At 40.2% G+C, this 9,556-nt stretch overlaps 1 protein-coding gene across 1 annotated transcript in view; it reads left to right on the forward strand.

Annotated features, from left to right (window-relative positions):
- Positions 1–9,156, forward strand: part of TFCP2L1 (transcription factor CP2-like 1) — a 37,194-nt gene extending 28,038 nt beyond the window's left edge. The window contains exons 9-16 of the mRNA XM_009996231.1: positions 1,540–1,631; positions 2,975–3,023; positions 3,120–3,213; positions 4,109–4,199; positions 4,862–4,962; positions 6,191–6,333; positions 8,351–8,402; positions 8,826–9,156. Coding sequence (XP_009994533.1) covers positions 1,540–1,631; positions 2,975–3,023; positions 3,120–3,213; positions 4,109–4,199; positions 4,862–4,962; positions 6,191–6,333; positions 8,351–8,402; positions 8,826–8,863 — 660 coding nt within the window. The 3' untranslated portion in view covers positions 8,864–9,156. The remainder of the gene's footprint in view (positions 1–1,539; positions 1,632–2,974; positions 3,024–3,119; positions 3,214–4,108; positions 4,200–4,861; positions 4,963–6,190; positions 6,334–8,350; positions 8,403–8,825) is intronic.
- The last annotated feature ends 400 nt before the right edge of the window (positions 9,157–9,556 follow it).

Raw genomic sequence — 9,556 nt, forward strand, 5'->3', positions numbered from 1 at the left:
GCTTTGAGAGCATTTTCTTTATCTTCTGCTGTGCTCCAGGGCACTTGTCGTGGCACTTTGATGCCACTGGTATGAGGTATTTTCTTCACAGCTGTCTGGCAAAAGCTCATGTTGGTTGGAGATGTGGGACTTGAACAGATGAGTAGCTTGTCCAGCTAAATTATTAATGTTTTTCTGTGAATGTGTCTATGAGGCTACTGTTACATACCAGATCTCAGAAGATTCTGGCTTGTACTCTAGGAATATCTTGGATGTCTTATATTCCAGTGTATCTGGTATAGAGATGTCTGTGTTTCTACCCTCCCTGCCATTGTTGAGATGTATATATAAGCTTACCCCAGGCTGCAGAATTACTAAGCAACAGGACTCAAGACAGTGGTTTAAAAGCACTGTTACATCTCCCTCTGGGAATATTTTGTTGTTTGATTTAGTTCTTGGGTTTGTTGTTTTGTTGGGTTTTTTTTGTTGCCGGGCTGTTGTTTTGTGTTTTTTTTTAAGTGGCTTGCTGGACTTCTAAAAATCAGGGGATTTTCTTAATTTAAATAAGTTTCCTGTTTGTGAGATCCAGTCCCTCCTACTCAATTTTCCTCAAGTTGCCAGGAACAACCAGCATGTTTTCTAATGCAACGTGATGGTGGTTAACAAGGCTCTTGTGTACACAGACCCAATTCTACTGAGTTGGCAGATCCCACACCCTTCCTATGGGCTCTGATGCACTTTGACATATTGCATGAAAAACGTGGGTTGCCAAAGAGTTAAATATTTACTAGTGCTTGGGAAGATGATAAAACTCCAAAGCTACTCTTGTCTTCTTTTTATCATTGCAAACAAGGATACTAAAGAGCATTTTCCTTAGCTCTTGATGGCAAGGGGTTCCACAGGGCTAGATTTCTCCTGCTGATTGCAGTGGCTTAAATTCAGAACAGAGTCATCAATTCTAGCTGGGTGACTCTGGTTTTACACTACTGTAACAGAATATGGAGTTTGACCTATATTTGTGAAGACTTTTAGTAGCTTTGTGTCTGTCTGTCTATCTTAAATTTTCTCCCTGTAATACCCATTTATAACTTGAGCTCTTTGACTAATAGCCAGAGGATTTAACAGACTGGTGCACATTCTGCTCTTTCACTGGTATAAACCTGAAGCGATGCCACTGGAGCGTATTTGTCACCCTTGCCTGGATTTAATTAGGGATTTCTAATTGAGACCAGGGGTATTTCTGTATCATTGCTGCCTTTAGTCTGAGTTGACTTACTGGCGCTGCTCTGACTTACAGCTGTGCACACTTTGGCCCAGTGTTATTTGGGGACAGGCTTTGTGAAATGGGAGAAATGTGGAATGCACAACTGGAATCAATCTGGCCCCCTGACAGCCCGCTTGGAGAGCAGTGTAGAAAATCCATGGCCTGTCTTCTCCTCCCAGCAGGAGTGATGAGCTGAAGTTAGTGGCGTGGCAACAGCATGAATGTGGTATGAGAAGAGAATCAAGTCCTTTATTTCCATCCTTATGAAAGTATCCCCACTGCCTTTCTTCCAACAGTGCTCTCCCTGGCCAGATGTGCCTTATCAAATGAACAATGCTCCATCTCCAAGCTACAACAGTTCTCCCAACAGCTTCAACCTTGGAGATGGGTATGTAACAAATAACTGCTTTATCTTTCCTGTTGATGTGGTAGCCTTTGGGTGCATGTGTTTTGTGTGCCCATGCATTTCATACCCTGGAGAAAGAGGTCAAAGACCAACCACCCTTCCTAGAAAAGGGAAGCTATTTCCCACAAAGCCCTTTAAGACCTTCCAGCTAGGAATTCCTGTAATGCAGGCTGCTGTTTATGTGCCTGCTGCTTATGCAGGGGCTGGGAGGTGAATATCAGAGGACCACCAGGGCCATTCCTGCCATAACTTTCCTCTCTTAGTCTTCTCTGGGGAGTCAGAGAACACACCGTGCCCTGTACCAGCAATTCCCAGTGTCATCTCACAGGAGGCTTTCAACCTTCAGCACCTCTTCAGATTTGGTATTGCTTCCTTCCTTTCTATCCTGGTTTGGGGTGCTGAATTCCCAGTTGAATGGGATGTAAAGAAATCCTGTCTGGGACAAAACAGCCTGGGTTTTGAGAAGCTGCTACAGAGGAAAGGACTAACAGGAGGCCTGCTTTGTTCATTAATGCAGCCTTCATTAAGAAACAGTTTTAGTGTCCTGAAACACCCAAGGTGATAGCTGATGACCAAAAAAAGTGCAGCAGGGTCTCTTGGTACTTCGAGTCCTCCCCTGCAACACCTGGGAATTTGGTGTAGGCCTTTCTTTTCCTCCTTTAGGGCTCTGCAGCCGTGTCACCTTCCTGCAGAGCTTATCAATGAGCCAATGTTGTAGCACCAATTTTCAATGAGCAACCTCAACCTGTGAATAAGGACAAACACCAAAATAACAAAAAATGGTGTTAGCAGAGAGATCTGTTGAGCATTTTCTTCCAGTGGTAGATTATTAACATTTTGGGGAAATCCTTGATGTGCAGAAGTCCTCTCTGTGTTTTAGGCAGGGTTTAGTAGAAATGTGGATCTGTGTAATAGAGCTAAATTGCAATTTACTATGTTTAAGATAACATCATGGTTGGATTATAAGGTCCTTTTTTCAATTTTTTGGAAGAATCATTATTGGACACAATGTATTTTAGTTAGGGAATTTCTGGCTCATTACTGGGTCACTTAGAGGGAAAAGCTTAAATGAGGTCTGAAAACTGAGTTTTCTCTCAGTGTTGAGTAGGACCTCAAGTGACCAACAAGACTCAAGTAGAGTTTTTTTTTTTTTCTTGGTCCAGACTTTGGACATGTTTTTTAAAATCTGAGAGAGAAAAAAGCCAAATTGGTCCATAACTTGTGACAGTTGAGTCAAATGGAGGAGGGGGAAGAGGATGAACACTGCAATGTAAAATTTAAAATAATGTGTTTTTTTTTCTTCCAATTTTATATGATTTTTTTAGCAACAGTTCTCCAACCCACCAAGTGGAGCTCCTGCCTCCCAGCAATGATGTAAGTACTTGAGATCATGTTAATGTGGTGCTTTTCTTTTTTAGGACACTGGTGAACAGTTCATTTCAAGACCTTCTTATTCTTTTTGCAATGTAGCATCTCCTTCCTTCTGCTTCTATTCAAGATGCCCAGCAGTGGCTTCATCGTAATAGGTTCTCTCCATTCTGTAGACTCTTCTCAAGTTTTTCGGGTGAGTTTAAACAGTCCAATTATTTTGTCTTTGTTCTCTTTTGTAAGTGCAGCTCATGCTTCATATCAATAGCATCTGCTCCTGGCCACCGTTGATGGGATCACTCATCTGATCCAGTGTGGTTGTTCTTTTGTTCTTAGATGAGTTAGCATTTGTCAAAACAATTTGTAGAAATATACAATAAGTACAGATGGAAGAGAAGTTAAAATAGAAGGGACTTGTTGAGTTCATTACGTGCACTCACCTGCTTGAAGTATCACAGAATGACAATTATTGAGGCTGGAAAATAAATCCAGGGCTTTGACTGTCTCCAAGGTTGGAAATTCCACAGTCTCTCTATCAAATACTTGGTAACTCTCTCAGTGAAAAAGTTCTTCCTTATATCTAATCAATGTTTCCCATCTGCTGTCTGCTGCATCTCATCCTGTCCCTGTGCACCTCTGAGAAGTCTGGCTCCATCTGCAGCTCCATCTTCACTGTACTGTCCCATTATGTAGTTGTGCACAGTAGTAATAAGATGGTGAAGGGGGGAATCGTTAAAGATGTTGAAACCTTGAGCAGCCTCTCCCTGACTTGCAACATGATTAAATAACCTGGTGAACATGCCAGTTAGAGAAAATTGGGTCATTTAATGGCCAATGTTAATATCTAGTTTGTCTCTGAGTTGGCTGGAATACCAGTGCAGCACTGCTCATTTGGCAGCTTCTAGCTCTCTGTTTCACACTGATTGCTTTGCAGTCTACACCTTCTACACCTTGCAACTTCTCTAGGAAAATCTGTCTGATTTAGCTTTGTGGATTCTCTGCCCCTGCCCTTTCCTGCTGCTCATACACGCAATTTGGAAGCTAAGATTTGATTAACTTCTGAAAAAAAAAAATCAATTTGAAATATGTAGGTGCTGACTTACTGAAGATGTCCAAAGAAGACTTTGTTCAAATCTGTGGGCCTGCTGATGGAATTCGACTCTTCAATGCAATCAAAGGAAGGTTTGTACTTCTTCCTTCCCATTTTTTTGTTACAGCAGTATGCCTTGGTAATTTCAGTGTTAACTAGAAGTTAATCCTGGAGCTGTAGCATTTAGACTTGCTTTTAACACTCAGAGTTCATATCAGAGGCTGGAGATCAAAATGACATTCAAATCCAAGCACAGCTCAGAAATCTGTTGCAATGAAGCAGTGTAATATGTATCTCCAGTGGTTTATTTGCTACCAGCTTCCATCCACCTCATGTGGAGACACAGCCTGCAATATTCTGTGCTGTGTCTGCATCACAGATAACAAACAACAAACCAACTGAGCGCTGGACCCTCAAATGACTCTTAAATTTACTTTCATTATGTTTTACATCATAAATTCTACAACTAGGCAGGATTCAAATCAGTAAAGGCAGGAACAATGAGCTGCTTTGGCAAGTGCTGTGAACTGCTTGTTTTTATCTAATCCTGAAGGGGTTAAGGTGCTCTGCCCTGTACTGCCACCTCCCAGGAGGCTCTTCCTAGACCTTCTAAGGCATCTAGTCACCATCATCAAGATTATCCCTTAGCTGGTTATTTATGCACTGCATGATTCCATCTCATTTCTCGGTAGCAGACTGGAACAATTTTAGATCTACTAAATAACTCACTACTGGTTTTTTTAATAATCTGTAGAAATGTAAGGCCCAAGATGACAATTTATGTCTGTCAAGAACCGGAGCAAAACAGGTCCCATCTCCACCAGAAACGAGAAAATGGAGATGGCAGTCTTTGTGGTAAGTTGCTATGTATGGATTTTGGTAAACACCTAACTGGTCAGAATGCTGCTTTCTGCCTGGGGTCCTCTGTGGGCAGCTTGGTGTCCTGAGTGTTTAAAGAGGTCCTGTTTATCCTACTTTGGGGCTACAGATTCCAACTGGTACTATCTGGCTGGGGAACAGGCCCAGCTCAAATCTATCTGGAGAATGCCACAACAAAACCTCTATTCAGTTCTTAATAGGGACTGTATTATTAAAAACTACCTTCTCATCCACAATGCAGTTTAGATTATGGCTTGTTTGAAGATATTTTGGGAAATGGAAGGTCAGTATGTCTTAAAGTGAGGTTCTAATTCTTGAAATTTCAAAGCTTTTGAGGACTCACTGCTCTTCACTATCTCTCACAACATGATGTGCAATGAAATAAGAATAGTGATTGTCTTTACTTCTTGCACATAGTATTTGCCAGGCACAGCTTTTTTACCTGGCTGTTTCTACCATTTGGATTGGATTTGAAAAATAATACTGACATCTGCAGTTATTTGATACATTGTAGTCTTTAGCTTGTGACTATGGAATCAGTGGGATAACATATAATAAAATACTACTTTTGTCTAACATAGAATCATAGAATGCCAGGTTGGAAGGAACCTCAAGGATCATCTCGTCCAACCTTTCTAGGTACTACTATAGTCTATATGAGGTGGCTTAGCACCCTGTCCAGCTGAGACTTAAAACTGTCCAATGTAGGGGAATCTACCACTTCCCTTGGGAGACTATTCCAATGTTTTACTGTCCTCATGGTGAAAAATTTACCTCTTGTATCCAACGTCATAATCACATAAAATGCAGGAATACATCAAATCATGTGCTTTACTGTTTAATTGGATCAACTTTAAAAAGTCAAAATCAATAAAAGTAGATTATCCAAAAATATTACTATCTTTATTGAGAGGGTTTTGTTAGTGCCCCATGATACATGTTGTCATTAGTCCCTGTGTTTTCTTATGGGCAAAAGTGACATCTTTATTTGTCTACTGCATACAAAAACGCTTGTTTTCCTGTGGATCATCAAACTGGATATTTGGGGTTTGCTTTAAAGGTGCTAAGCTTGTTTATGTCCTGTCAAGATTTGAACCTTGGTCTTAAACCCATTTGGTTGTTGATATTGAACATCTTAGTGTTACCTGTAGTTGCTATTCTGTACTTCCTCTGTAATTCTGTAAGTACTTTTCACCTGTTGCAGTATATCATGCAATCTTCTTGGAAGAATTGACCACGCTGGAATTAATGGAGAAGATTGCCAACTTGTACAGCATTTCTCCACAGCAGATAAATCGAATCTATCGGCAGGGACCCACAGGGATCCACGTATTAGTGAGCAATGAGGTAAGGGGTAAATGAAAACTGTCACAGCTGTAGCAGTTGTCTGACTTCTTGAAGTTAAAATGACCTTTTAAATAACAGAATGAATCTTCAAGGAAGCTTTGCAAGGTTACTAATCCCAACAAGTTAAAGCAAATACTTATAGCAAATCATTCATGTGTACCATCATTGTTGGGGTGGATTCAAGGTTGTTGCTTTGGAAAGTAAGGTTGTTTTTTTTAAAAAAAACAAACAAAGGCACACAAAAATAATTTCCTTTTCATTTTATCTGCTTAAACAAATTCTGAGGAGAGGATCTTAAGTGAGAATCTTTAAAATTGAATAAGAAAGTTCCTGAGGAAGGCAAGTTTGAAAACTAGGACAATTAGTCTTCCATCTTGGCCAGTGATGACAGCCACTGGGTCAGGGTCAGTGCTGTGTAAGTGCACACTATGATTTCATGGACCTCTGCTAGCTGTTTGTGTTGCATTGGATGATGGCTTAATTTAGGCCATTCCATTAACTTGTGGGTTAATAGTGAGTTGCCCTTCTTCCTCTTTTCCCCTGCTAAATTACTTAGTCATTCATGCACCAGAATCACTTAAGGAGCTTCATTTATAAGAAACATTGTTAAAACAAATGAAGCAGAGCATAGGTCTCAACTGGACCCTAAATTGAAGGCTGTAATGCTTATTCCTAAAGTCTCCTTGCTATTTCAGCCTGATTAAATCTGAAACCTTGATGCTTTATGGATGTAAAGTGCTTGGAGGCAACTCTTGGTAGGGGAATTGCCTGAACCAGCTTGGGTATAAGGCTTTAAGTATTTATTTAAGTCAATTATTAACAATGTCTATTGCTTTTAAAATTTTTTTTCTTGTTCTAGTACTATAGTGGCAAGAGTGAGGCACTCTATGAATGTACTTCATGCATCATTAGGCACAGACACACAGACTAACCAGTGAAGTTTGATTTGTGAGAGCAGGGGGTGGATGTTAAAGCCAAAAGAAAATAGGGAGATTAGTCTAAGCTGAGAAGGATTTTGGCGTGAGAATTTACAGCACTCTACTTGAATGATACTCAATAGCTAGGAGAAGGCTTTTGCTGGAAGCTCCCTGTGAAGTTAGGTTGCCAGGATCTGCTCCAACTGCATGAGACACCTCCTGAAGGTAATTTACCTCCTGTGTCCCACACAGCTGCTCTACGGTGGGAGGAATGACTGAGGATGAAGCTTAAATGAGCATTTCAGATTTTATCTGAAGTCAGCTAAATATCTAACTCGCCTCTTGAGTTAGAGGCCTCACTAGAACCTTCATGTGTTCTGAAAATCTAGTTGTTTCCCATGAATAACTCAAATAGCTTTAGATACCAATCTTACTTTCCATGATCTGCCTTGCCTCTTCTAGCAGTTTCATTAAGATTCCTTTGCCTTGACAAAATACAAACAGGTAAATTATTTCTGCAAGCACAGCATTTATACTGACGTGTGGTCAAAATAATCAGGTGGGTGCTGCTGAGATGGCTTTATCATAACAAGACTCCTTTGTTCAGCAAGGAGTCTGTTTCTCAGGACAGATCACTTCTAGATACTACCCTAGATGCTTTTGTAAGCTCAGTGAAGCTTTGTGGTTCAGTTGAATGTGTGTGTGTTACCATTGCTAGATTTTAGGAGAGGGACTGTCTTCATGCAGTCTTACCTCGTTTAGCGTCATGGAGGGCAATTAAGAGCATGGTCTTTACTAGACTAACTGGTGTGGTATAAGAACATGCAGGATCAAGAGCTGGTAAGGGGATGGTAACAATCCAGATAGTTCCAGGCAAGCAGTTTAGTGTAAAGCTTTTCCTAAGCTCATTAGCAGCTGCAAGGCCCTTAATCAGTTGTGTACTTTAATAAATTTATGAGCAGGATTGCTCAGGACTGTGTAGGGCTAGATACCAGATGTTGTTTGATAACTCTCCTCTAAATTTGATACTGGCACTGAAAGAAAATGGAATGAAATTGTTAAAAGTAGTTTGTGTTGGCTTCTTTTCTTCTGCCCTTCAGATGGTGCAAAACTTCCAAGATGAATCTTGTTTTGTCATCAGCACATTAAAAGGTATGTATTGCTGCTGCCACTATATGTAGTTGTAAAAAGTTGCAGTAAATATAACCACAAACTCAGTGCTGCTATCCTGAAATGATAAGTAATCTAATTCAGTGTAAGTCAAGGTGTTGCATCAACTTACACTGTGATAGACTGATTGATCTGTGCTTTCTTCTCAGTTACACTGTTAGAAAATTTCCATAAATCTGTTGATACCACTGACATAAACGAGCAGAAAACCTTCTAGTGAAATCATAAATGATGACAGCATCTTATATTTTTTTATATAAATGCTTTGCCTTAGATGTTCAACATTGATTTTTATGAATGGATTGTGGAACAAGGGTTCAAACCATTGCAAACTACCTGAGAAGATAATCTAGAGTTCTGTATTTCTAAAAACAATGAAAAAATTTTTGCTTTTCTTTGTTACAGCTGAAAGCAATGATGGCTACCACATAATTTTAAAATGACCGTCCTGCACAGAAAGACTTTAACAGCCTAAAAATTAGTGCCTCACTGAGATTGCTACAACCTAGACTGGAAACATGAAGAACCTTCTGGATAAAATGCTCTTACGAACTAAGAATTACCAAACAGCTTAAGGAAAAACTTGCTTTTACAGATTTTTTTGGTGGTGTGTGGTTTAGTTGTTTGGGGTTTTTTTGAAGCTGAGAACATCCTCAAAGCTTGTACATGTTTCTTCCTCTCTCCCTTCCTCTTCAGTCTTAAAAATTGTCAAGGTTTCTGCTTATTACTTAGAAACATCTGCCTTGTACTAAAGGGAAATGAAAGATAAACAAAGCCCAATTTTCTAGACACTTCATGGTTGGGTGAATTGATTTATTTACTGTTCTGAGTACTCTCTTGCTTTCAACACACATGTTGTTGCTGATGGACATAGGTTCCCTGGAGCTCTTCTTTTACTCTTTGAGGTGGAAGGCTTGTGGCTAAATCTAGAAACATATTGGACAGTGCAGAGGATGGACTTGGTGCCCAGTCTACACCCAGAGTTTCAACCCTGGGAGCCTGCCCTTAGCTGCTTTCCACTTGTAGATGTGCTCAAAAGTCCAGAGGCCTCAGTCTGTCCTGACAGAGCTTCTGTAATACCAATCCAGCTGAAGGATTTTGCAAGGTTTGAGGGAGGACAGACAACCTGAGGCAAG

The sequence above is a fragment of the Chaetura pelagica genome, unplaced genomic scaffold (genome assembly GCF_000747805.2).
Source record: "Chaetura pelagica isolate M959 unplaced genomic scaffold, ChaPel_1.0 scaffold3, whole genome shotgun sequence".
Classification (NCBI taxonomy): domain Eukaryota; kingdom Metazoa; phylum Chordata; class Aves; order Apodiformes; family Apodidae; genus Chaetura; species Chaetura pelagica.